The sequence below is a fragment of the Panthera onca genome, chromosome E3 (assembly GCF_046562875.1).
Source record: "Panthera onca isolate mPanOnc1 chromosome E3, mPanOnc1 haplotype 2, whole genome shotgun sequence".
Lineage (NCBI taxonomy): Eukaryota > Metazoa > Chordata > Mammalia > Carnivora > Felidae > Panthera > Panthera onca.
Window position 1 is genome coordinate 2,217,808 of NC_138354.1, and position 24,427 is coordinate 2,242,234.

Consider the following 24,427-nt stretch of genomic DNA (forward strand, 5'->3'; position numbering starts at 1 on the left):
TGGGCCTTGGTGCCCAGGGAGCTACTGAGCTGCCTAGGATGGGCCTTCAGCAGGCCAGTGAGGACGACGGTCCGGTCTCAGGACACGGCCCGCGAGCCCTTGGTGAGCCAGGCCCCTGCCTGAGGCAGCCAGCATGGAAGGTTTGTTGAATGACCAAACGCCCTAAGTCAGCTCTGGTAGCACGTTCCAAGAGGAAGTCCCGAACCTCCTCCTTAGGGTGCAAGCCCCACTCGGGACGGAGGCTCACGGGAGCACACCCTCCGTGCCTGCCTGGAGCCCGAGGGCGGAGACCTCGAGCCTCGTCCCCTCCATGGAGACTGTCTTCGCTGCACTTGTCTGTTTCCGGCAGAGCCGAGATGTGTCGCCATGGAAACTGCTTGGCAAACACGCCGGCGGGCAGAGGCGGCCAACAGCAGCCCGGGCGCCTGTTGCAGCGAGGGTGGCGGGGATGGCAGGAGAGAGCGCGCACGCCTGGCTCTGTGTGTGTGACCCGTGAGTGGCAGGGGGGAGCGAGGGCTCCGGGCAGCGGGCGGGGAGGGCCCTGGGCCCCGGCGGGCACCGTGCGTGTGTGCGAATGCAGGCAGGCGTGTCCACGTGGGGGTGCTCGGGGTACTAGGCACGGGCGGGGTGTGTGCAGGGACGGGGTTTCCACACTGCCATGTGGTGCGTGGCATCACAGCCACCCCGGCCGGGCGCTCGCTAGGAGCTGAACATCGCGCTGGACACTGACGGGAGCGAGACAGAGGTGGCCGCAGCTCCCCAGCCCGTAGCGTCTTTCCGGGCGGAAGACAGCCGCTGCCCAGGTGAGTGCGCGTGAGGAGGGCTTGTGGGGAGAAGTAGTTGTTGGGTGTGAGAGCTAAGTGCGGAGCAGGTGTCTCCCAGCAGACGGGGGCGCATGGGGGTGCTGACAGGGGCGGGCGGGGGCGGGCGGGGGCGGGCGGGGGCGTGCAGTGGAAGGCACTGGAGCCGGGAGCGGGAGGAAAGGAGGCAGGCAGGAGCAGGTGCGGAGGACAGCCGGGATGGCGGCCAGAGCTCGTGCCCTGCATGGGGTGGGGGCTCCAGCCCCACTGGGGGAACCCTGTTGAGGGGTGCAGCGTGCCTGCTAGGCAAAGGGACGCCAGAGGTAGAAGGAGGGTGTGTGTCTGGGACAGACAGGCCAGGGGTGGGCTGGCAGCTGCTGAGTGTGGCACAGGGTGGGCGAAGTGGCCCGCGGCCTCACGGGCTGCAGGGGGAAGGCTGGGCTTTAAGAACAAGGGGGGTCCTTGAAAAGCTTCTGTGGGGCGCATGGCTTCGTCCGGCTCTGGGTGTGTGGCTGGGAAGAGGCCACAGGGCGGCTGGGTGCTCGCCTAAAGGTGAGGTGACCGCGGCCCCGGGGCTGCCGCACCAGGAATCCCCCCCCCCCCCCCCGCCCAGTATACGCTCCGTTCTCTGCACTGGGACGGGCCGAACCCCACAGCTCCTTGGGCCTCCAGCTCCTGCGGGCTCCCGCACCCTCCAGGGTGGGCTGGGTGTGCAGCCCACCCGGCAGACCCGCCTAGAAGACCCCAGCTGCGGTGGGGCTTCCCGGACACCTCCAGCAGCCCGCACCCCACCCTCGGCCGCCTGTGGGCTCTGGGGCTGGGTTGCAGGTGTGGATGCAGCAGGGGTGCCCCAGCCTAGGAAGCAGGGAGGGCCCTGCAGTGTAACCGCCTCGCCCCACAGCCCTCCCTGCTCGGGGGCGGGAGAGGCAGACCTGATGGGTCAGGAAGGCCCTGTGACACCGGCTCACTGCGTCCCCCGAGGCTTAGTCGTGCCAGGCTAATTCTGGCCCCGCCTGGGACTCTCCCCCAGCCACCTTCCCAGACTGACCCCATCCTCTTGTGCCTCCTTGGAGAAGCTTCTGGACCATGGGTTCCGAGGACTCGAACCGGCCACAAAGCCGGCACCCCTCAGGTAGGCCTCCCACAGGCCTGCCCAGAGCCGCCCACACACCTGGGGTCTGCCCCCACTGGACTCTGGGCCTCCCCGGGTCCCCCCCCATAGGGCAAGCGGGGCCAGGCACACACCCGACAGTAGGGTGCAGGAAGGGCCGGCAGGTCCTCTCTGGGAGTGAGGACGTCCCAGATCCTGATGGTGTGGCCTTGGTGGGCCCCCTGGCGAATCACCAAACCCTAAACCTTTGGGATACCGTGTCCACCAAAGATGAGTGGTCCATGAGCGTGGGCTGCCTTGGGGTCTCTGGAGCGCCGTCAGCCCTCGTGACCACCCGAACTTGGACATCCGGAGGGAAGCAGCCCCTCTGTCCGGAGCCACCCACTGTCATGGCTAAGCACGGGGCAGGCTCGGTCCCAGAACCACCCCCGCCCCGCTGCCCTGCTCTGGGCCCCCGAGAGTGGGCTGTGCCCGCCACTGCTGGGGTCCGGGTGCGGGGCTGTGGCTACCTGGAGCCCAGGTGGGCCACCTCCAGAGTCTGCATGTTGCCAGGGCACATGGGCTGCTTCCCCAGGAGAGGGCGTGTGTGCCGTCTGGTCCCCTGACCTCACAAGACCAGGAGAGGAGGGGGGTGTGCCAGAGAGAGACAAGACACAGGGCGGTCCTCACGGGCTCCTGGGACCCCCATTCGTGGGGAGGGGCCCCTGCCCCCAGCAGCAGAGGCAGGGCCCTCGGTGTGGGGGGGGGGGGGGCGGTGACTGAGCTGAGCCCCTCCCCTGGGCCCCAGCCAGACCAGCTGTTCTCTGGGGTGAATACTGATCAGGAGCGCAGAGGGCGGACCCTTCTGGCAACCCAGCCTTGCTCTGCCCTGCCCCCCGTCCTGCCTCTCATGCCAGGGTCTTCTGTGCCCCCCATGCCCGAGAGGGCCCTCAGTCCCGGACAGGAGATGAGGGGATGGGGGTCCCTGGGCGCGCAGCGCCAGCCGGTACAGGGTGGGCATCCGGTCAGGCGGTTCCAGGTCCTCGCTTTCCCCACATCCCTCTGGCGAGACACAGAGCAGCTCCAGGAGCATCATTGAGACAGGAGGCCTGGGGAAACTGAGGCACGGGCAGGGAGCCCTGAGCCCCAGGGGAGGCCTTGAATCTATGTCCCTGCCCAAATCGAGCAGCCCCCACTGCCTGGGCCTGGGCTCAGGCCTCCCACCTGGACGTCACCTGCCTCCCCCTACTGCTCCCAGGTGACCTAGTAAGAGACGCAAGAGCCCCTGCCTGGGCCATTGGCCCCCTCGCCTTTGTTACAAGGGCCTTGACCACCCCCCACCCCCCCCAACGTAACCCTGCTTCCCCTCTTGAGCCCTTGACCCCCGCCCGTTCTGCCTTCCAGGTCTGTGTTCACACCGTCCCTCTGGCTGGCAGGACCCGCTTCTCTGCCCCGGGCCCCCTTGTCCATGCCACGTGTGGCCCCTCCCTCCATCCTGTCTCCCCTGGTCTGCTGCCAGTGGACAGAAGGAGAGCACAGAGAGGCCTAGCATCCTGTCCCCGTGGCCCAGCACGGGGCACACAGCAGGTGTCTGAGCATCTGCTGAATGAATGTTGTAAGGGCCTCCCGAGTGCCGAGAAGTACCGTGTAGCTTTCGAATGCTGACAAGCAACCCCAGGAAACACGGGAGGCGCGGGGGTTCGAGAACAGCAGCGATTGAGTCTCCCAACTCTGGAGGCCAGAAATCCGGATCAAAGTGCCACAGGGCCATGCTCTCTCCAGAGGCTCTAGGGGAGGGTCCTTCTGGCCTCTTCCAGCTCCTGGTGGCCACACCTGCCGTCTCAACTTCCGAGGTCACCTGGCCTCCTCCTGTGTCTTCTACTCTTCTCCCACTTATAAGGACACGCGCCAATGGATTTAGGGCCACTCGGATCCAGGATGATCTCATCTTGAGGCTTTTTACCTTAATTACATCTTCAAAGACCTTTATTCCCAATAAGGTCCCATCCTGAGGCCGCAGGTGGGCCGCTATTCAAGCCACTCCCAGGAAACACGTGCGGTGAGGTGAGGGAGTGTCCCCAGACCACACAGCTGTTACCCCAGATCTGCCCAGGCCGGAGGACGGCAGTGAGCACGGAGGTGGGGACGGTACCCTTTGACCGTCTGGCTGAAAAGACAGGGGACCCCACGTCGGTGTCCGTTTCTAGAATTGGCTCTAACGAGGTGACTTCACAGGAGAGGTCTGGACTCCGAGATGAATGTGTCCCAGCGTGCAGGGGTGGGGCAGTGTCCCGAAGCGTCAGCCGGCCCGGGGCTGGATGTCAGCAGGCTGCCTCTGTGTTCTGGGGGGCCCGGCACTCGGTACCCCCCGCCCCACGCGGAGTGAGGATCCTTCCGAATGAGCTGGTCCTCCCTCACCTGGATTTCCAGTTGGCCGCACTCACTGGGCAGCTGGAAGGAGGCAGTATCCTAGTCCGGCTGCCCGGCCGAGGGGCGGCTGGGGCGGCGGGTATCCAGGGGGCGTTCCTCGGGTCCCCGGTTCTCTGACCCCCCCCCCCCCCCCGCCAGTGAGAATCGCAAATGCCCGCGGCTCTGTGTGTCAGAGTGCGGCGCCGTGAGCCAGGATGTATTGGTAGAGGTTTGTGCTGAGGGGGAGAAAATGGGATGTCTGTGCGGCAAAGATGTACGGAAATGAGATTAGCACAGATTATATGTAAACTAGCAAGGAAACCGGGGGAGAAGACAGAACGTCCCAAAGCAGGTGAATCACCCACGAATCAAAACACAACACAGAGAAGGTGGGGACGTGCTTTCTGGCTGTTGGCGGGGAGGTGCCACGTGACACAGCCGCCCGCAGGACAGAACGTGGGGTGTGAGCCCCCAAACGTACCTGGAGGACGTCTGACCTCTCGGCGGCTGGATGACAGGGTTTTCTGTTTTTCTCGATCTCCTACAATGGACAGTTGTTGCCACGTCATCTCTTAAGGTTTAGAGGGAAAATTCCCTTGCTTTGTTGGGGACCACGATGACACATCCCTCAGCCATCCGTGGGGGCACTTGCTTCTCCGGAACGAGGCCGGGCAGACAGGGGTGGGCGGGCGGCCTGGGAGGCTGGCGGCCCAGAGCAGAGGCGACACTTGGCTCAAAGGGGCCCCTTATCATAAAGGTTTCCAGAGGGGAAAAGGGCAGCTTGGGGACAAATTGGGGCCGGAACAATAATGCCGGCCTTCAGACAGGGGCTCCTCTCTGCCCTAGGAACCTCTCTCGCCTCGTGGGCGCGGCCGGGGCCGGGGCCACAGCTGGCTCTGGGCAGGTGGCTGTGGGGACCCAGCAGGAGCCGTCACGACCTAGACTCGGGAGAAAAGGTGGCCCTTACTCAGGGAGCCCTTCCCTCCCTCTGGCCGGCTCCCCTTGCCCACCAGACCCAGACGGGACCCTTGGGGAGGGGACAGAGACCTCACGGCAGCGGTCAGCTGGGCAGGCCTCCACGGACGAGCGCCTCTCCTCCCAAAAGTGTGGTGCGGAAGCTTCTCCCCCAACCGGAGGGGCCAGGAGGCAGGAGAGTGACCTCCGGGAGCCTGGGGTGCCTGTTCCCCACCTGTTCACTGTGCCTTCTGGGTCCTAACCCAGAGCCCGGTGCAGGGTCAGGACTCAGAATAGAGGCTGGCTGTCTCCCACAGATGGGAGCACGGATTGTGCTGCTTGCCCAGTTTACCCTGCGTGGAGAGCTCCCCATGATGCTCCCCGTGGTTCCCCCCGTAGTTCCCCCTGGGGTGCTCCCCGTGGAGCTCCCCGTGGTGCTCCCTGTGGCTCTCTCCGTGGTGCTGCCCGTGGATCCCTGGGGGGGCCAGCCCACAAATGGGCACACGACCACACTCAGGTCTGGGAAGTCAGTGCACGGCAGGAGGGAGGCCTGATAACCCGGGGCTGGGGGGCTGGGGCTGGGCAGCCAGTGGTGGGGTCCTGGCGCACCAGCCGTGTGGGGGCTCAGGAGGCCCCGACGCCAGAAGGGAACCTCCTGTGGGCCTCTCCCAGACCCCATTCTAGAACATTCTCCTGCACTCCTCAGCTACCGCCGTCGCCTGTTTCTCCCGTCACACCACATATCCCGAGAGAACAGTAGCCTCCCTCCCATCCGCCCGCCTGCCAGTTACCCCTCGACACTCACCATGTGACTTTGCCGGCTACTCTATAGGACAGCTTCGTCCCCAGGAGACCCCAGAAACCTCCTGAAAGCCCAGTCCGAAGGCCTCCTCCCCATCCTGCCCCTTCCGCATGCCCTTCCTCTCCGGGCCACCACAGCGCTACCCTGCCCCTCCACAGTGCCTCCCTGGCCCTTCCCGGACACGTGGCGGGGGCGCCCAGCTCACAGCGGCACTGAGGGTTGGGGTGCTGGGGTCCAGGTGCTCTCTGCCGGGAGGCCACGCCAGGTGACTGGGAGGGGACCAGGTGACTCCGGCCAGAACAAGGCCCAGTTCCCTTGGGGGTGGGCAGCCTGGGAAGCTTCCGTGGTACACGCCCCTGTTCTGGGGCTATCTTAGGGCGCCCAGCCCGACACTTCCTGGCCGGGCGGCCTGAGAGCAGCTGAGGGTCGACCCAGTAACATGGCCCCCAAAACACGGGTCGTGTCGGTGCCAACGGCATCCGGAGGCAACTTCCAGCCCCGGCTCAGAGGTGGTGGGGACACGTCTGAGGGAACGAGTGACCTCAGCTGGACACTAATGAGAGAGCCCGAGAAGGTGACACCCTCTCATTTGACCACACGACGTGTGTTTCCATCCAGCAAATACGGACACCTGCTGTTTTCCAGGCACTGTTTTCAGGCGCCAGGGACAGAGCCATCAGGTCCCTGCACACGGGTTTATGACACACGATGAGGGAAGGGCAAGGGAACCGGGGTTCAGCCTCCCACAGTCGTGTGATGCAAGTAGGGCGAGGAGGGGAGAGCGTGAGGGGTCCCTGCATGGGGGGGTCAGCTCTCTAGGGCCACCGGAGCAGCAGAGCGGGTGGGGGGCCATGTGGGGGAGAACGTTCCAGATGAGAAAACAGAGGCTCAGGAGGAAGCAGCACCACAGTAGCCACGCCAGGCGGCATCTGTTGCCACGTGAACATGATCTGGTGCGTCTTTGGAGCCACACGGACCTCAGTTTCTGTCTTGGGGACCACTTCCGGGCTCCCGAGCCTCCGTTTTCCCATCTGTAGGATGGGACGACAGTACTTCCTTCCCCCCCTGGGTTGGCATAAGCATTACATGAGGTGACCGCACAATCCAGCTCCTGGTCTAGCACCTGAGGGCCCACGCCCCCAGGTGGACGTTCAGCGTGTCTCGTCCCCCGCAGGGGCTGCACATGCGGAGGTTCAAATGACCGTCCCAGTGGCCCCATCCGACCAGCACTCTGCAGGTGACATAACCTCCACGCCCTGCCCTATGCAGACCGGGTCCCTGGCCTCTCCGTCCTGCAGGTGAGGAGAGAGTTCGGTCCGGTAGCCCCAGCAGGGAGTCCAGACGTTTGACCACTGGCTCTGTGCTCGGGTGGCCGCCAGTCCCGCACACGGTCCTTACACCTCGCTGGTCTTTTTGGAAGTCTTTATTACAGAATCCTCCAGAGAGGACCCATCCTCCGTCAAAGCTCTTGGGGGGCGGATGGTGGAAGTCCCCTAAGGCCCACTCAGGGCCGGCCCTGCCGCGTGTCCAGACCATCCCCCGTTCTGCGCCCGAGTCCCGGGGCTGGGCTTGGAAGGGGAGCTGTGTCGGGGGTGCAGGAAAGGCTACGGAGCCTGTGACCTGAGCTGTATTCTCTATCAGGAGTGGGGACAACTTGGGGCGCCTGGGTGGCTCGGTCGGTTAACCGTCCGAATTCGGCTCAGGTCATGATCTCGCGGTTTGTGAGTTCGAGCCCCGCGTCGGGCTCTGTGCGGACAGCTCAGAGCCTGGAGCCTGCTTCGGATCCTGTGTCCCCCGCCCCCCGCCGTCCGTCCGTCCCCCCGCTGCACTCTCTCCGTTTCAAAAATAAACATTAAGAAAATTAAAAAAAAAAAAGGAGTGGGGACCACTCAGGACAGGGTCCTGTGCCACTTTGGGTCCCCATGCTGAGCTACAGAAGAGAAGGCAGACGAAACCGTTAGCAGCGGCCCGAGAAGTGTGCGGAAAAAGTGCAGAGGCCGGCGAGCCCCGCCTGCCGCGTCTCCTGAAGGCTTCTCTGCAGCCCAGCAGGGTGACGGGGCTCGGGGGAGGCCCGGCGAGGCTGGGGCAAGGACGATCCGGCGACGGCTGAGGGACCTCTCCTCCAGCTTCGCGGGGGCCGCCTGCCGGGTGGGGACGGCCCGTGGCCGTGGCCTCCCGGGAGCTGCGCGCCGCAAGCCAGTTCCCCGGGGAGGACGCGTGGCAACTGCTCGGGCCGTGGTGGCCGGACTGGCGGGACCACAGCGCCGAGGATGCCGTTCTCCCGGGGAGCAGCGGGGCCCCGGCCGCCCTCCCTTTCGTCTCCCTTTCGTCTCCCGGGGCGCCGGCCACCCGGATTCTCCCGGGACTCGAGGGATCCCAGCGCCCCCACTCCCGACCGAGCGCCCTGAGCCGGGAGCCGGGCGCCGGGCGCTGGGGCCCCGGCCGCTCGGGGTTGACTCGGCCTGGCTCTGCCGCCTGGGCCAGTCGCCTCCCCTGCCCACGCCTCGGTTTTCCGTCCATAAAATGGGCGCAAAAAGAAGCGTTACCTGTCAGGCTCGTGAAGAGGTCGGCAAGAGAGAATAAAGGCCGAGCATCCAGGGAACCGCTCCCCCGCCCAGGAAAGTCCTGAAGACTCGTTAGGTCCCTCCAGGCGGACCTGCCGCGTGAAGGGGAAGCTCCTGGGGCCGCGGCGACGGAACTGGCCTGCCCGAGAGCGCCGGCCGCCCCACCTGGGCCCCACCTGGCCCGCCGCCTCACCTCCCTCACCTGTGCCGCTCCTCCCCCGCCGCCCCCGGGTATTTCTGGGAGCGCGGGCGTCCCACGCGTGCTCGGCAGAACTCGGCGGCAGGTCGGTGGCCGTGCCCGGGAGTCGTTCGCCGCTGCCAGCCTCCCGCCCCCTGGTGGCCCCCGCGGAGGGTAAGACGGCGGCGAGGCGGGAGGGGGGGGGGGGGCGGGTGCGTGTGTGGTGCCCGCGGCGGGAGCGGCTTCCTCCCGGCCCGGCCCGGCCCGGCCCCCGGTCCCACCTCGGTCCCGGCCCCCGTGCTGACGTCATGCTGGGACCTCCTTGATTTTCGTGGCCCACGACAAGTGCCCACGCTGCCCTCGGCCGGCTGCGTGCGCCGGCTCCCGAGGGCGCGGGGCTGCGAGGTAGGGGGGCGGCGCTTAGGGGGCACGGAGGCGCGGTGGGGAGGCCGGGACGCGGGGACCGGGAGGGGACCGCCGTGCCGGGTGGCCGGGAGCCCAGGGTGCAGTGTCGGGTGGGAATGCCCCGGCCGCGCTGCGGCGCCGGTCGGGTCGCGCAAGCCCGGAGGACGCCGTGGTGGCGGGCGCGCTCCCGCTCGGCAGGGGGTGGAGGGGGTGGGGAGGGGGGGAACCAAAGGTCCCCCGGGCCAGGAGCGGGGGTGTGGGCGCAGCGCTCCCGGAGGGCCTGGTGCAGGTCGTACTCCGTGCTCCGCGCCAGCCCCGCAGAGGGGACGCCCTGCCGCGCGGCGGGTCTGGGGAGGGAAGGGGCCGGGAGACCCTTCCCGGCCTTCCGCGCCCCGCGGCAGGGTGGCCCGGACTCTGGGCCGCCGGCCGTCACCGGTGCAAGCAAACATGCAACGGGAAGGCGGGGTCGAGGGTGGAAAGGGAGCGCGCCGGCCCGGAGAACCTCCCCTCCTCCGGGAGGACCGCGCTCCTGCTCCTCGGGCGGGGCGGGGCTGGTGGAGAAGGAGGCTGGCCGGCTGCGCACACCCGGGAGACGAGGCAGCGCGTTCAGAGGAGAGAAGGGGGGAGGGGAGGGTTACTTAGAGACGCCAAAGTTAAGGGTGCGGCCCGGATCCGGGCGGGGGGCGGGGACCCCCGCCTGCCTGGGTCACGCGAAGGGAAGGGGGTCTGGAGTCCAAGTTAGGGCTCTGGCGAGGGCCAATGTAACAGGAAGACGGGCACAGACATAGCTACCCCTCCCGCCCCCCCCCCCCCCCCCCCCCCCCCCGTCTAAGCCCTGCCCCCACCCCCACCCCGCAAACCCAAGCCTGAGAAGCGGGAGCCGACCCCTGACACGTGTCTCTGCGGGCCGCTCCGCCTGCACTGAAGGTTGGGGCCCGCAGCTCGTGCAGCTGCCGGAGGTTTTGCAAAGCGCCCTCAGAATGACAAGAATCAGAGCGTGCTTTCTTGCCCGGAGACGGGGCGTCTGTCCAGGCAGACGCGGGAGCAGGTGCCGGGACCCTGGGGTTGGGCAGCCTGCCCTCCCTCCCCGGCCGTGAGCCTGCCCTTCCGGCTGGCAGACCTACGCCCCCACCCGCGGGAGGAATTGGCTTGTACCAGGCCCTTTCCCAGCCTCTGGGCGACACTGACGCCAGGCGAGGGGGTCATTGGGCGCCCCGGTGGTGGGGGAAGCGGCCTGAAAGGTCGGGCAAGGCCTCAGTGCTAACAGCCTTTGGGAGGGGACGGGTCCCACCCTGTGTCTACGGTCCCACCCCCCTCTGCTTCGGGAACTGTCGGTGCCTAAGAGTTCGGGCTGCATCTCGAGGGCTGGCTTTGAACCCAGAGCTGGCCGCCGTCCAGCCGTGTGGCCCCATCGGACACCTCACAGGCCAGTGCGGCTCGGATGGGACCCTGTGGGGGAGGGAGGGAGGGAGGGGCTTCCCCCAGGGACCCAGGAAGGTGGATGCGGCCACACGGGGGTCTCGAGAGGAAATGCTGTCTGGGCAGACATGTGTCCGCGTCCGGGCCCCGCAGAGACTTAAACACCCTCGCACCCCAGCTGGAGCCGGGCCGGGAAGGGCCGGTGTGGCCCTGTCTCCCAGGCTCTTTGGGCCCCGGGTGGCTGCTGGGCCAGGGGCCCTGCTCAGAGCAGGGCACGTGGGGCTCCGCTGACTGTCACTGGACCCGTATCCCCCGTGGGTGCTCTGAGCACCACGGTGGGTGTGACGTGTCTCAGGCAGGAGGAATCAGAGAAAACTGGTTCTCAAAGTGTATCCTGGGGCCCTATGGGGAACCCATGAGGTTAAGATTGTTCTCACAATAACACTGTTGACCTGTGATTTGCTGTTTCCTCGAGTAGGTGGCTTTTCCAGAGACCACATGACGGTGTGGGTGTGTGTAGGGGCGTGTGGGGGTAGGGTGGGGTGGGCTGTGGGTGTGTGTGGGAGGGGGGGTTGGGGGTATGGGGTGTGAGGGTTCGTACTGGGGTGTGTGTGTGTTGGGTGTGTGGGGGGTTGTATGGGAGGGTGTGGGGGGAGTAGGGGTGTAGGTGTGGGGGGTTTGTACTGGGGGTGTGGTGTGTGTGGGGGGGGTGTAGGGGTGTGGGGGGTTGTATGGGAGGGTCTGTGTGTGGGGGGTGTAGGGGTGTGGGGGGTGGAATGGGGGGTTTTATGGGAGGGTATGGGTGTGTGTGGGGGGGTGTAGGGGTGTGGGGGTGTGTGTGGGGGGATGTAGGGGTGTGGAGGGTGGTATGATGGGTTTTTACGGGAGGGTGTGGGTGCGGGGGGGTGTAGGGGTGGGGGGTGGGTGTGGGGGGTTGTATGGGAGGGTGTGTGTGGGGGGGTGTAGGGGTGTGGGGGGTGGAATGGGGGGTTTTATGGGAGGGTGTGGGTGTGGGGGGGTGTAGGGGTGGGGGTGGGTGTGGGGGGGTTGTATGGGAGGGTGTGTGTGGGGGGGTGTGCGGGGGTTTTACGGAGTGTGGGTGTGGGGGGTTTGTCCCTGGGTAGTGGTGTGGTGTGTGTGGGGGGGATGTAGGGGTGTGGGGGGTGTATGGAGAAGTTTTTTGGGAGGATGTGAGTTTGTGGGGGGGGTGTAGGGGTATGGGGGTTTGTATTGGAGGGTGTGGGGGGTGTAGGCGTGTGGGGGGTGATATGGGGGGGTTGTATGGGAGGGTGTGTGGGGGTGTGTTGGCGTGTGTTTGTGGGGGGTTTGTCCCTAGATAGTGGTGTGATGTGTGCGTGGGGGAATGTAGGGGTGTGGAGGGTGGTATGGGGGGTTTTTACGGGAGGGTGTGGGTGCGGGGGGGTGTAGGGGTGTTGCGGGTGGGTGTGGGGTGGTTGTATGGGAGGGTGTGGGGGGGGGAGTGGGGGGTGGGTGTGTGGGGGTTTTATGGGAGGGTGTGGGTGCGGGGAGGTGTAGGGGTGTGGGGGGTGGGTGTGGGGGTTTGTTATGGGGTTGTGTTGTGGGTGGGGGCATAGAGGTGTGGGTGTGGAGGGTTGTATGGGGGCAGGATTCTGTCCTCGTGTCGCACGCGTCTGAGTTTTAACTTCAGGACTGGGGCGCCTTGAGAGCTGTGCCGACGTGAGCGAAAGCTCCCGGGGTCCCTGCCGCCCTTCCGGTGCAGGGGCCACAGGGGTGAGCCTGCACGGGCTGCGCCCCGGGCCCCCCCAGCCTCCTTGGGAAACAGCGGCCGTGTGTCCCGGGCCTTTGGCCCCCGGGGCCCTCGTGTGCCGCGTGACTGGGATCTCTTGGGATGGCGAGGGGAGCCCGAGGTTCCCGGTTCCACGTGGGAAGGAGCGGCAGGGCCCTGGAATTTCTGGCACAGAGAGGCGGGCTGGGGGCGTGTCGGCTCGAGGCCCTGAGGAGTCGACGGGTGACACGGTGACACGGGAGCGACGCTGCCGGAGGCCCCTTTGAGGGCGGAGGAGGCCCTGTGGATGAGGCCCAGAGCGAGGGGCGGTGTACCCGAGGTCAGGAGCGCCTCCTCTGAGTCCGTGTAGCTGTGTGTCCCTGGGCAGGTGGCTTCCCCTCTCTGAGCCCGTGTCCTTGGCTTCTGGGATGGGTGAAGGCTGGCAGCTGTGGGTTCAGACGAGGTGTTGGGTCAAAAGCGATCTTGGGTTTGCGGGACTGAGGCGCTGGGGGGCAGGGGAGCGGGCATGGGGGGCGGGTGTTGACCGGGGCCGGTGGGGGCTACCCGTGAAGGCCGTGACACAGACCTTCCCGCGCGTCCCGAACCCGTTTCTAGGCAGCTCTCAGCCTGGTGAGCCCGATGCGGCTGGGCCGCTCAGGGGACCGTCTGGGGGTGGCTGCTGGCGGGAAAGCCTCTTGCTCAAGCTGGGGGCGCCGCGCGCGGGTCTGGGAGAGCCGAGGGCGCAGACGCAGAGCCACGGGAGCCCCGCCCAGAAATAGGCCGCGAGGTGCCCACGGGGTCAGGTGCTCAGGGCGGCAGCCGGGCGGGACCCGGCGGTTCTCCTCCTCCCGCTACGTGCAGCCGTGCTCTGGGTGAGGCGGGCAGCTGCCGCCAGGCCCGCCGTGCCGGGGAGGACACTGCGGCATGACGGGGTGGGAGGGCAGAGGGCCAAGTTCATCGCGGAGCTCGGGCTGGCATTGAGGGCGCTCCCGAGTCAAGGTTCCCTGAATGGCTCTCTGCCCCCGGGGGCCTGGACCGCCAGGAGCTCACAGCCCGCTCTGAAGGCTGGACGCCTGGCCTCTGGGACGAGACGGGTGGTACGCACACGGGCCTCCCGGCCCCCCCTCGGGATGAGGCCAGAGTTGTAGACACAGCCTTCCCTGTGCTGCGTGATGTGGCCGGTCTTCCCGCCCCCACTCCCGCCATGCTGTCTCCTCACTGCCCCTGAAGCCACCCACGGGTCCTTTGCACCTGCTTCTCTGCTTGGGACACTCGCCCCAGACCTTCCAGGCTGCTCGGACCTCACCATGTCAGGGTTAGGGTTAGGATTAGCCTTTTCTTCCAGGCCCTTGATCCCCTTCTCACACTGTGTAGACAGTATGTACTTTTATGTTTATCGCCTCTTATTGTCTGTTACACATTTCTAGAATCGAAGCTCCCTAAGGTCAGAGACCTCTGCCTGTTTAGTCCAGGGGGGTCGGCCAAGCACCACGGATGAGCAGGTGCTCGGGGACTGCCGAGGGAACAAGGGAGCCAAGGACAGAAGGAACTTGCCGGTGTATGTGCCCCTCCCGGGCCCCATTCGGAAGTGCAGGTGTTCTCTCCTGGGTCCCTGTGGTGCACAGGGTCTGTCCTCGCTAGGTCCTCCACACGTTTTCTGGCCTCTTGGAGAACCTGCCCCCCTCCCGCCGTGGCCCCGTCCCCCCGCCAAGAGTTGGCCCATGGGTTTGCATCGGATGTTTTTTCCGCCTACAGCCCAGGCCCCATTCTTCATCCTGGTGCAAACTCCCGGTGTTGCCCTGGAGTCTGGTGGTGCAGACTGGGGCCTGGACAGGGGCTCCTGAGAGGCGGGGCTCCGCGTGATGGGGACCGGGCCCAGAGCCCGACGTGAGGCTCGATCCCGCGACCCCGGGACCACGACCTGAGCCCAAATCGAGAGTCAGACGCTCAACCGAATGAGCGACCCAGGCGCCCCCACCTTTGGTGGTTTTTATTTGCTGCTGACTAGTTAGAACGTCAGCGGCTGTTGGGGTTGTAAGTTGTCATGACCTTTCTGGAAAGCGGGTGGGCGGTGCAGATCGGGACCCCCTTAACCACCCCCACGTGGTATCTTTTCTTCTGGGCATCTGTCCTGGGGAAAGAGAAACTCAGACTTTGGAAGGAAGATGTTGATCATGGTGTTTTTGGGAAGCCGTTAAAAACGGCATTTTTACAATAGAATGTGTAAGGATTTGGGAAGATGCTGGTAATATACTAAGTCTGGAGGAGGTAGGATTGCACCGCACCGGCAGCTTAGATTTGTGAGAAGGATCTGCAGAAAGGAAAACCTAGAGCTCTCTGCGGGCATTCAGGCCCAGCCCCCACCCTCCCTCGTAACTCTGGGGAATATATCTGTGTATACATCCGCCTGTGTGTACGTAATTTCCTCTGGAAAAACTCGATATAATTTTCCAGAGGAAAACGTATGGATGACGGAATTTGGATGCATGTATATGTACGTGCGCATGTATATTTAATTTTTTTTTTTTTAACGTTTATTTATTTTTGAGACAGAGACAGAGCATGAACAGGGGAGGGTCAGAGAGAGAGGGAGACACAGAATCGGAAGCAGGCTCCAGGCTCTGAGCTGTCAGCACAGAGCCCAACGCAGGGCTCGAACTCACGGACCGCGAGATCACGACCTGAGCCGAAGTCGGACGCTTAACCGACTGAGCCACTCAGGCGCCCCTGCGCATGTGTATTTACACGGATGCACACACACACACACGTATGTGTCCGTGTGAGCGCTCCGAACTTTCACGTTTCAACTCGGGGTCAGCTGCAGGGAGTGGGGCTCAGGTCCTCACTCTGCCCGCGGTGCTGTGTTTGCAGCTAGGACCCCCACCCCGCGGCAGGGCCGGTCTCTCCTCGCCCCGCCCCACCCCCACCCCACCCCACCCCCACCCCGAAGAGCAGGCTTGGCTCTAAATGAAGATGCTACCATTCTCTGTGCTTCTGGTTCGCCTTGTTCTCTTACTTGTGTGCCTTTTCTCCGGCTTCTGGCTTCTTTCCTCGTGACCTCCCTGCTCTACTCATCTGCCGGTGGCGGCCTAACTTTTTGGGGTGCGTATGGTGGCGGAGGGGGCGTCGTCTCTGAGGGGCACGGACCTCTTAGTCTTCCCTGTAATGCGGAAGGAAAACTCCACTTTGTGAACTGACTTTGTCCCGTTCTCTGGACCCGTCTGTCCCCCCCACCCCCACCCCCACCCCCCAGGCGTGTCCTCTCCCGCCGGTCTGTCCCAGCCCTCAAAGCGCTCTTTGTTGCACGGTCACATCTCCCTATTTATAGCCTTCTGTGGTTGGCACGTGTGCTGGGAACCTTCTGGATCTGGGGGCTGCCTGTCTCCCACGTGCTCTCGCCTGCTTCCAGCTGGCCTGGCGAGTCAGGGGTCTGGTGCTCGTCCTCAGGCAGGCGGGGCCCCGCGAGGAGGGCTTATAGGTGGGACAAGGAGGCGCTGTGGGGCCCCTGGCGATGGGCTGCACTTGGCCATCACAAAAGGACAGGAACAGCTGGTTGCCTTCTTGGGGGTGCCCCCTCGGGCTTTGCAGGGGCTCCCACAACAGTGGCATAGCTGTCCTTCCCGGGTGCCCCCTCCCATCTGAGGGCGAGTCCGTGGGAGTGGGCACTGGGGCTCCATGGAAACAAGCTCCCCACTGGGGGTGGGGGAGTAGGACCCTTCCCCGAGCTGGGCGCTGGTGCCTGTGCAGCGGCCAGAGAAAATGTCCTTCTGCTCCTCCTGCCTCAGAGACCCGGCCCCTGTTCTCAGTGTGCGTGTCCCCCTCCCCAGGGCGCTGCCAGGCCTGGAGGCGTCCGAGCCACCCCCTGCGGTCACCGAGGAGGCCCGACACCGGGAGGGGCCCTTGGCTCAGCGTCCGGCTGTGGGGAGCCTTCGGCGGTTCTGATCGGCCCGCAGGAAGGCTCCGGAAGAGATCGTGGCTGTCCCCTGTGGGGTTCATGGGCAACAGCGGGGGCTCCCCGGAGCGGCCGGGCCCGCCATGCTGCAGTGCAGGCCGGCCCAGGAGTTCAGCTTCGGCCCGCGGGCCCTGAAGGAGGCGCTGGTGTCCAGCGACCCGGCCCTGCGGCGTCTCTACGCGTCTGCCTTCACCCCTGCGGAGAGGCTGTTCCTGGCCGAGGCCTACAACCCCCAGAGGACCCTCTTCTGCACGCTGCTCATCCACACGGCCTTCGACTGGCTCCTCAGCCGTCCCGAGGCCCCCGAGGACTTCCAGACCTTCCACGCCTCCCTGCCGCCCCGGAGGCAGAGCCCTGCCCGGAAGCACATCTACCTGCAGCCCATCGGTACGAGGTGGGGGGCCGCGTACCCTGGGGCGCCGGGCCCGCAGCGGGTGGGCATCGTGGGGCCAGCCGCGCCCCGCTGGGGAGCCGGAGTCTGAGTCTCGCACAAGGCAGGGTGTCTGGGCTCCGGGCCGGGCGGGGAGGCCCCCGCTGGGACCCGGCTCTCCGCCCGCCCAGCTCAGACACCGCTCCGGAAGCCAGGGGCCGTGGGGCCTTTGCGGCCGCGTCACCCCTCCCCTGTTGCGCGTGGGGTGTGCCGCCCCAGGCGCTGTGCCGGGGGCCCTCCAGAGACTGCGTTCCTCCCAGCCCTGACCTGCCCCGGACGCCGAGCTGGCCATGGGCACAGGTGGGGTTTGAACTCAGGCCTAGTTGAGCCCGAGGCCGTGCTGGGGAGGCCGGTCGGGCCTGGCGAGGGTAAGGGTTCTCCGCGAGGCCTGCTGGGCCAGGGCTGGGGCGGACGAGGGGCCTGGCCGGCTGTCCGCGCGGTGAGGGCAGGGAGGGTGGCGCCTGGCTTTGCGGAGGACCACCAGGCCCGAGCAGAGCTGAGGGGGCCAGAGGCCTGCGGCCACCCTCGTTCTCCAACCCCTTGCGGCCCGTCCGCCGCCCCTGGCTCGAGCTGTGTCCGGCAAACAGCGCCCAAGCCGTCCGCTTCGTTCTGTCCCCTGCCGGCAGCTCACGGGCGCTTGCGAGGCCCTCACGAGCAGACGCGTGGGCGCTTGTTAATGTGCGTTTTGGGGCCTGAGGCGGCCTGGGGCTCTGCCTTGCCAGCCAGCTGCCCGCCCCGGGCTGTCCTCCTGCAGCAGTCTGGTGTGGCTGCCCCCGGGGGCGTCTCGCCCGCACGCCTCCCGTGTCCCGCTCTGCTCCTGCCATCCGGCCAGCCTCAGCCTCGGGGACTCTGGGCGCCGGCCGGGCCCCCCTGCCCCTCCCTGAGGGGCTCCCCACCTTCCAGACCTCTCTCATCGGGGCGTTGCCCTTTCTTGCGGCTTTCTCCTTTCCGTGAAGGCGGGTCCACGGTGGCCTCCTGCGCCGCGGTGGCCGCCGCGGCCGGCGGGGGGGCGGGGCGCAGGTGGGGGCGGGGCGGCTGACGGGCGGCCGGCGGGGGGGCGGGGCGCAGGTGGGGGCGGGGCGGCTGACGGGGCGGCCGGCGGGGGGGCGGGGCGCAGGTGGGGGCGGGGCGGCTGACGGGCGGCCGGCGGGGGGGCGGGGCGCAGGTGGGGGCGGGGCGGCTGACGGGCCGTCCCGCCCCCAGATCTGAGCGAGGGCCCGGCGGGTGGCGCTCTGCTGGAGTACCTGCGCGACTGCACGGAGGCCTTCTTCCTGGGCTTGCAGGTCCGGTGCCTGCCCTCGGTGGCGGCCGCGTCCATACACTGCTCCTCACGTCCCAGCCAGGACTCCGACAGGCTCCAGCTCCACACGGGTGGGTGATGGGCGCGGGGGGGGGGGGGGGAGGGCGCGGGCCCTTTCCACGAGGCAGAAGGCGGGAGGAAGGAATCCTTGCCCCGTTTCTTTGCGGGGGGAGGACCTCTATTCCCCAGGCTTTTGAAGAGCAAGGCTAAAACCAGCCTCCTTCCCCGTCTGGAGGCCAGACGACCCTCCCAGCGTGCGCTGGGGACCCCAGGGCATGACGGGTGGGGGAGGCAAGCCCTTCTCGGGCGCCTGCCGCCTTGTAAGGCACCCCTCTAGACTTTTGTCCTGCACGTGTCCAGCCCCCACCAGCCCCCAGGTCACTGGCAGCTGGAGAGCGGCCGGGTCGCGGGGCACAGATGGGCCTTAGGCGCTCCGATGTGCGGGGCACCCGGACTCCGGTCGGGGGAGGCCCCAGGAGTGGACTGGACACTTTGGATGGCGCTGGGGCTGGAGGGCCCCCGTGGCCCAGCCGTGGCTGGCGGAAACCCCTCCGGCCCCTCCTCCAGCCCCACGCAGGGCCCCCCTGCTCCCCCTCTGTGCCTTTTCTCTCCTTGGGCTGTGAAGCCCGTACATCGAGTTCCTAATTTTAGTTCTCCCCTTTCCATTTCTGCCGTTTCTGGTGGGTTCTTTCTCAAATCGGCAATCTATATTTTTTTAACGTTTCTTATTTTTATTTTTTGAGAGAACAGGTGCACACCAGTGGGGGAGGGGCAGAGAGAAGGGGACAGGGGATGTGAAGTGGGCTCTACACTGACAGGCTGCCCACACCGAGCCCCACGCGGGGCTCGAACTCACGAACCGTGAGATCATGACCTGAGCCGACGTCAGACGCTCAACCGAGGGAGCCACCCAGGTGCCCCCAGCAGTGTCACTTCTTAAAAATACCAGTTTCCTGCTAAGATTTAAGTTCAGTGTCGATAGCCACAAACACAGGTGCTTTTCGGTTCCGCCGTCTGGCGCGTGCTGGTGGCCAACTCGTGGTCTTTCCGTTCTTTCTGTCTTGGTATTTTTTCTCGTTAGCTGGACATACTACTTGGAAACTTAGTTTACCTCTTTGGAGATCTAGTGGCCTGGGGTGATGTGATTCGTGCTGGGTTCGTGTCGGGGGCGGGGCTCTGCTTTTCCTCTGCCAGGCCCCTGTGGGTACACAGCTTTTCTGGGCCGTCCGTGGTCCTGGGAGCGGGGTCTGCCACCCTCCCTCATCTCTGAAGGGGCTCAGTCTCAGCTAGTCTGCTTCAGTTCTCTCCCTGGATCTAAGTTGTCATCAGGTTTCGGGTTTTTTGTTTTTTTTTTAAATCCTGTTTACCGAGGCATAATTCACATGCACTGACATTCTCTGTTTTGCGTGTAATGGTCCCGTGAGCCTGGACGAGCACCCCCGTGACCCAGTTGCCATTGTCATCAGACGTAGAAGAGCTTGCTTTGCCTCCCAAGACGCGCTTGGTCCCCTGTGGCCAACTCCGCTCCCACCTTGGATGCTTTAAGAAGCCGTGTTTTGTATTTCACTCAGCTTATCTGGTTTATCTTCGGCAGGAGGGCTGGTCTCCATCCCCAGCAGGTGTGACAGGAGCTGCTGGCACTGAGGTTTCAGGGTTGACAGGGAGCTCTTGGCTGGGACAGGTGTCATTCTAACGGTAGCATGTCCCTTTCTGTGTCCCAGGCTGCAGGTTTGTCACTCTGAGACCCTCTCCTGGCCATGGACCTTCCTGGCCCTGCCTTTGTCCCCTGCCTTCAGGACACTGTCCTGCTGCAGGCGTGGTCCCCGAGCCCCGTGTCTCTGTCCACCCACCACAGCACCTTCAGACCTCTCTGACCCTCTGCCTCTTCTTTCTGGGGACCCTCATGATTGCACTGAGCCCTGTGGCTCCTCTGTCCCCACAGACGGGATCCTGTCTTTCCTGAAGAGCAGCAAGCCGGGCGACGCGCTGTGTGTGCTGGGCCTCACGCTGTCTGACCTGTACCCCTGCGAGGCCTGGAGCTTCACGTTCGGCAAGTTCCTGCCAGGGCACGGTGAGCCCCCGCCCCGGCAGCCCCCGCCTCGGCCGAGCTTGCGGGGCCCGTCCCGGGGAAGACGATGCGCGCACGCGGACGGAAACCGCTGCCCCCGAACGTGCGGCCGTGCCCTTCCTGCTCAGCCCTGGGCTGCTGCCGGGGGGCCGGCCTGCAGGAGTCGTGCGTCCTGAGGGGTGGGGTGGGGTGGGGGGGGGCTCTGCTCCTGCGCCCCCCGGGTGAGGTGACCCGCGAGCCCGTGTGTCTCCACCTCTCCCCAGAAGTGGGCGTTTGCAGCTTTGCCCGTTTCTCGGGGGAGCTCCTGCAGCCGGGGACTGGCGCCTCGGAGGCAGCCTCGGTCCAGGCGGCAGCCGACGGCCCTGAGACACCAGTGCAGGACCCAGGCCAGACACTGTGCTTCAGCGCCCTGGGGCTGGCCCAGTGCTGCAAGGTGGGCGTGGAGGCCAGGGTGCGGGGGTCACCGCACAGGTGGAGGGAGGAAGTGGGCAGAAGCACTGGGGGCTCTGGCCAGTTCGGGGAATGTGCCAAGGATGTGCGATCAGACACGGGGGTGTGAGCAGGCAGCCGCTGAGTCCCCTGTCCCGCCCTCACCGGGACGACCCTGCTTCCCTGTAGAGAGCGTAGGAACCAAGGCCGAGCTGCCAAGACCTTTGCCTAAGGTCACTCGGCTGGGCAGCGGCAGAGATTTGAACCAGTGTCTGATGCCCCTGTGCCCTGTGCAGTCAGGACCGGGACGCGGAGGGCTGATGGACCGCTTCCCGGTGGCCTTAGGCCCCTCTGGGGCTGCCTGGGGCGTCCCGGGGATCGGCTGCGAGGTCAGTGGCGGGCCTTCCCCCGCAGGTCACCTGCCATGAGCTCTGTCACCTGCTGGGCCTGGGGAGCTGCCGCTGGCTGGGCTGCATCATGCAGGGGGCGCTCAGCCTGGAGGAGGCCCTGCGGCGGCCCCTGGACCTCTGTCCCATCTGTCTGCGGAAGCTGCAGCACGTCCTGGGCTTCAAGCTCATCGACAGGTACAAGGTGAGCGGCTCTGAGGGGGGGCCCCGGGACAGGAACCGCAGCAGGCCAGCGCCTGGTCTGGGGGCCCGCGCGGGAGTCCGAGAGCAGAGGATAGTTGGGTCCCGGGTGTGAGCGCCCCAGGGGAGCAGACAGACCCGCGTGCCTGCCGGTAGGCACCTTCCTGCTCTGCTGGGCAGCGTGTGGCGTCCGAGCCTGGCCCGTGGCGCGCACCCAGCAACGGTGGCCGTGGCCGTCGGGGCGCAGGGGGGACAAGGGGTGGACGGCTCCTCTCAGGCAAGGATGGTAAATACCAGCTCTGAACGGTGGGTGGGTGCTGGGCGCGCCCACCCACGCCACCCCTGCGTCGGCCGGGGTCGCCGGCTCCGGTGGTTGGGGTCCGGCTCCGGTGGTTGGGGTCCACGCGGGAGGAGACCCGAGCGGGCCTGGCAGGGGGCAGCCACGCTCTGGACTCGGTCCTGTCCTGCCCTGCCGGGTTTGGGGCGAGCCGCGGGCGCTGCTGCCCTCTGCTGTCGGCTGGAGGAGCTGCCGGGGGCGCGGCGCGGGCCCTGTGGGCGGAGCCTCCGCGGCGGGAAGCCTGCTCGGCGGACTCCAACTTGATTCTGAGTTCAGCCTCCAGAGGCCGGTGGTGTTTATCAAGGCCTCTCCACCGAAGAGCTTTGGCTTAATTTGAAAACCAAAGTTTTAAGCCAGAAGCTGTTTGCGGTTCTGGGAAAAACCCCGGAGGCAGGCAGCCCGGGCCGCGACGGGGTGGCTGCGGGGGGGAGGGGGGTGCAAACGCTCCGGGGAGGTGGGGGGGGGGGTGTGCTTCTTGGCCAGGCAGCCCCTGGACGGGGAGGGCCTGCTTGTGTCACAGGCTCCCAGGGGTGCTGCGGCTCGGGGACCCCGTTTTGGAGGACCCCCAAGATGCCCCCAGGAAGTGGCCTGCCCGCCTGGAGCGGGGAGCCCACAGGCAGCCCCGCTGAGGGTCCTCACGGCGGTGGGGTGGGGCGAGCGTGCTGCCGGGGCGGCGACGGCCAGGCGAAGGGAGACTCGGCTCTGGCGGTAGCTGGGCGCTCGGCACACGCGTCCTTCCGGGGCTTGGTCTTTGGGCACAACCTTCCGCCCCGGAGCTGCTGTGCCTCTGGGTGGCGCCTCCCCTGCGAGTTGGTGGAGGAGGACGGGCCGCGGGGACAGCTCCTGGGGACTCTCTGGGAGGTGACCTGGGGGTGGGAGAGGGGCTGGCAGGGAGCGCTCTGTGCCGGTGCACCCCTGCTGGGGACAGAGGCTGGTCCGTAGTGGTGGTGTCTCCCGTCCTAGTACACGGCCGCGGGTGGGGGGGCGCATCCGCCAGCGCGGAAGCCAGGGTACAACGAAGTAGAAACGGACAAGGTGAGGAGTTTTGGGTATTTATTGGTGTGAAGGCAGCCTGAGGTCAAGTGCACACTCGGTAGAATTTAACTGCCCCGGAGCTGGCCCCACACGGTGCCTGGCGGGCACGGGGGCCGGCAGCGCGTGGACGAGGTAAGGGACGGGGCCCAGGACACCCAGCCCGTGTCTCTCCCTCACAGAGACTTTACGCCTGGACTCGAGCCGGGTCGCGGCCCGACGTGGATGCAGGGGCGCCGTCCGCCTCGGACGAGACTCCGCCCTGCAGCGCCGACTCGGGCCTGAGCTGCGACAGCGGGTCGGAGCCCCTGACCCCCGACACGTGGAGCCACACCTTCTCCGCGGGCCCCGAGCCGGAGCCCGAGGAGGGGCTGGGCTCCCCGGCCGTCCCGGACAGCCCGCCTGGGTGCGGCCCCGCCGTGGACGCCATCAGGGAGCACGGACGGTGGCTGGAGCGCTGCATCCGGGCCCTGGAGCGGGAGGTGACGGAGGAGGAGCTGGCGCAGGTGGACGGCGCCGTGGAGGCCCTGGCGGGGTGGGAGATGTTCACGGGGCGGCTCCCGGCCCCCAGGCAGGACCCGCGCTGCGGCCGAGACGGCTCGGGGCTGCGCCGGGTCCTGGGCGACACGTTCTCCTCGCTGAGGAGGAAGCTGAGCGCGCGCAAGCCGTCCAAGGCGGGCTCGTCCCCCGGCCGCTGGCGGGAGGAGGGGAATTAGACGGGGGCCCACAGCCCGGCGCTGTCGGCCCGGCGCGGAATATCGCGTGGGGCCCTGCGTCCTGCCCCCTCACCCCGGCCCCTGCGGAGGGTCCTCGGGCCCAGCCTGGACGGCGGCTGGCGGCTTCCTGGGGCCCCACCCCTGTGCCCATGTGCCCATCTCCCCCACCCCCCCCCACAGAGTGGGGCCTTCTCACACTCACAGCTTTCCTGTCCTCAGGCCTTCACGCTGTGTCCCCGACACCACCTCTGCCTGCTGTCACCCTTGGTGTTCTGACACAAGGGGCCTGGGGTGTTGACAACTCGTTCCAACAAGTGTTGAGGCCGTGGGGGGCCGGCTGCCCGGGGGTCAACTGTCCCCGCTTACTTCTGTCAGACTTTGCTTCCCGCCTCTGACATCCTTCTGCGTGCTCCCATGTTGGCCGGTGCCGGCTTCACTAGCAGGGGGCCCCTGGGCCTGTGGGGAGAGAAACCTCTGGTTGCAACAGCAGAGGAGCATGGTCACCGGGAAGCAGGCAAGCAAGGGGGTGGCTCTGAAACGGGGGGGGGGGGCTACAAAAACTGTGTAAAAAACGAAACACAGTGCAGGTTGCAGAGTATTCACCCCCCCGCCCCAAGCAAACAGGGTGGAAGGTTCCTTGTAATTGGACACCAGGCTGGGCTGTGGGATCCCAGACCCCAAAAGGCCCAGCATAGATATGGCCCCAGGCCTTGGTTGTGGCTTCTGGGAGGCATCGCTGGGACCTGGAGGGAACTGACGGAAAGCGAGGAGAAGACGAACAGCCAGGGGGGCAGAGGGGGGCCCAGGACCTGAGGGAGACCAGTCCGGGGCTGTTGCTGTGAGCACGCCCCCCCCCCCCCCCCAACTTTAGTGCCTTAAAGCCCCAGCCCTCTGCTTAGAGCTCAGGACTTTGCAGTGGGGACAGAGCCTGGGGGAAGGCAGGTCCCTGGGCCTGGCTGCGGGGTCTGCCGGGAGGCCCCCAGAGCATCACCCTCACTGTACCCCAGCTCCTGGGGAGGGGCCCTGGGTCCTACCTTTGAAGGGTGGTGGCAAGGTCCGGAAGACCATGCGGGATGGCATCACCTTCCCGTTCCCTTCCGTCTTCTGCCAAAGGTCTGTCTCCAGACCGATGGACTCGGGGAGCTGGGGGCCTCAGGGGCTCAGCATGTGCCATGGGGTGACGGCTGCGGGCGGGAACGTGGGAAGAA

General features: G+C 66.4%; 1 protein-coding gene across 6 annotated transcripts; it reads left to right on the forward strand.

Annotated features, from left to right (window-relative positions):
• AMZ1 (archaelysin family metallopeptidase 1) lies at nucleotides 1-23,422 on the forward strand. 6 transcript variants are annotated; one of them, XM_078439788.2, is made up of 8 exons: nucleotides 1-803; nucleotides 13,796-13,926; nucleotides 16,196-16,707; nucleotides 17,954-18,121; nucleotides 19,993-20,121; nucleotides 20,382-20,551; nucleotides 20,962-21,138; nucleotides 22,686-23,422. In XM_078439788.2, the coding sequence occupies exons 3-8, from the start codon at nucleotides 16,404-16,406 to the stop codon at nucleotides 23,217-23,219; spliced, it is 1,482 nt and encodes a 493-aa protein (XP_078295914.2). In that variant the 5' UTR covers nucleotides 1-803; nucleotides 13,796-13,926; nucleotides 16,196-16,403; the 3' UTR covers nucleotides 23,220-23,422. The 6 variants fall into 6 exon arrangements, with proteins under 6 accessions (XP_078295914.2, XP_060505604.2, XP_078295915.2 ...); XM_078439787.2 differs by lacking the exon at nucleotides 1-803 and adding an exon at nucleotides 9,078-9,202; XM_060649621.3 differs by lacking the exon at nucleotides 13,796-13,926.
• The last annotated feature ends 1,005 nt before the right edge of the window (nucleotides 23,423-24,427 follow it).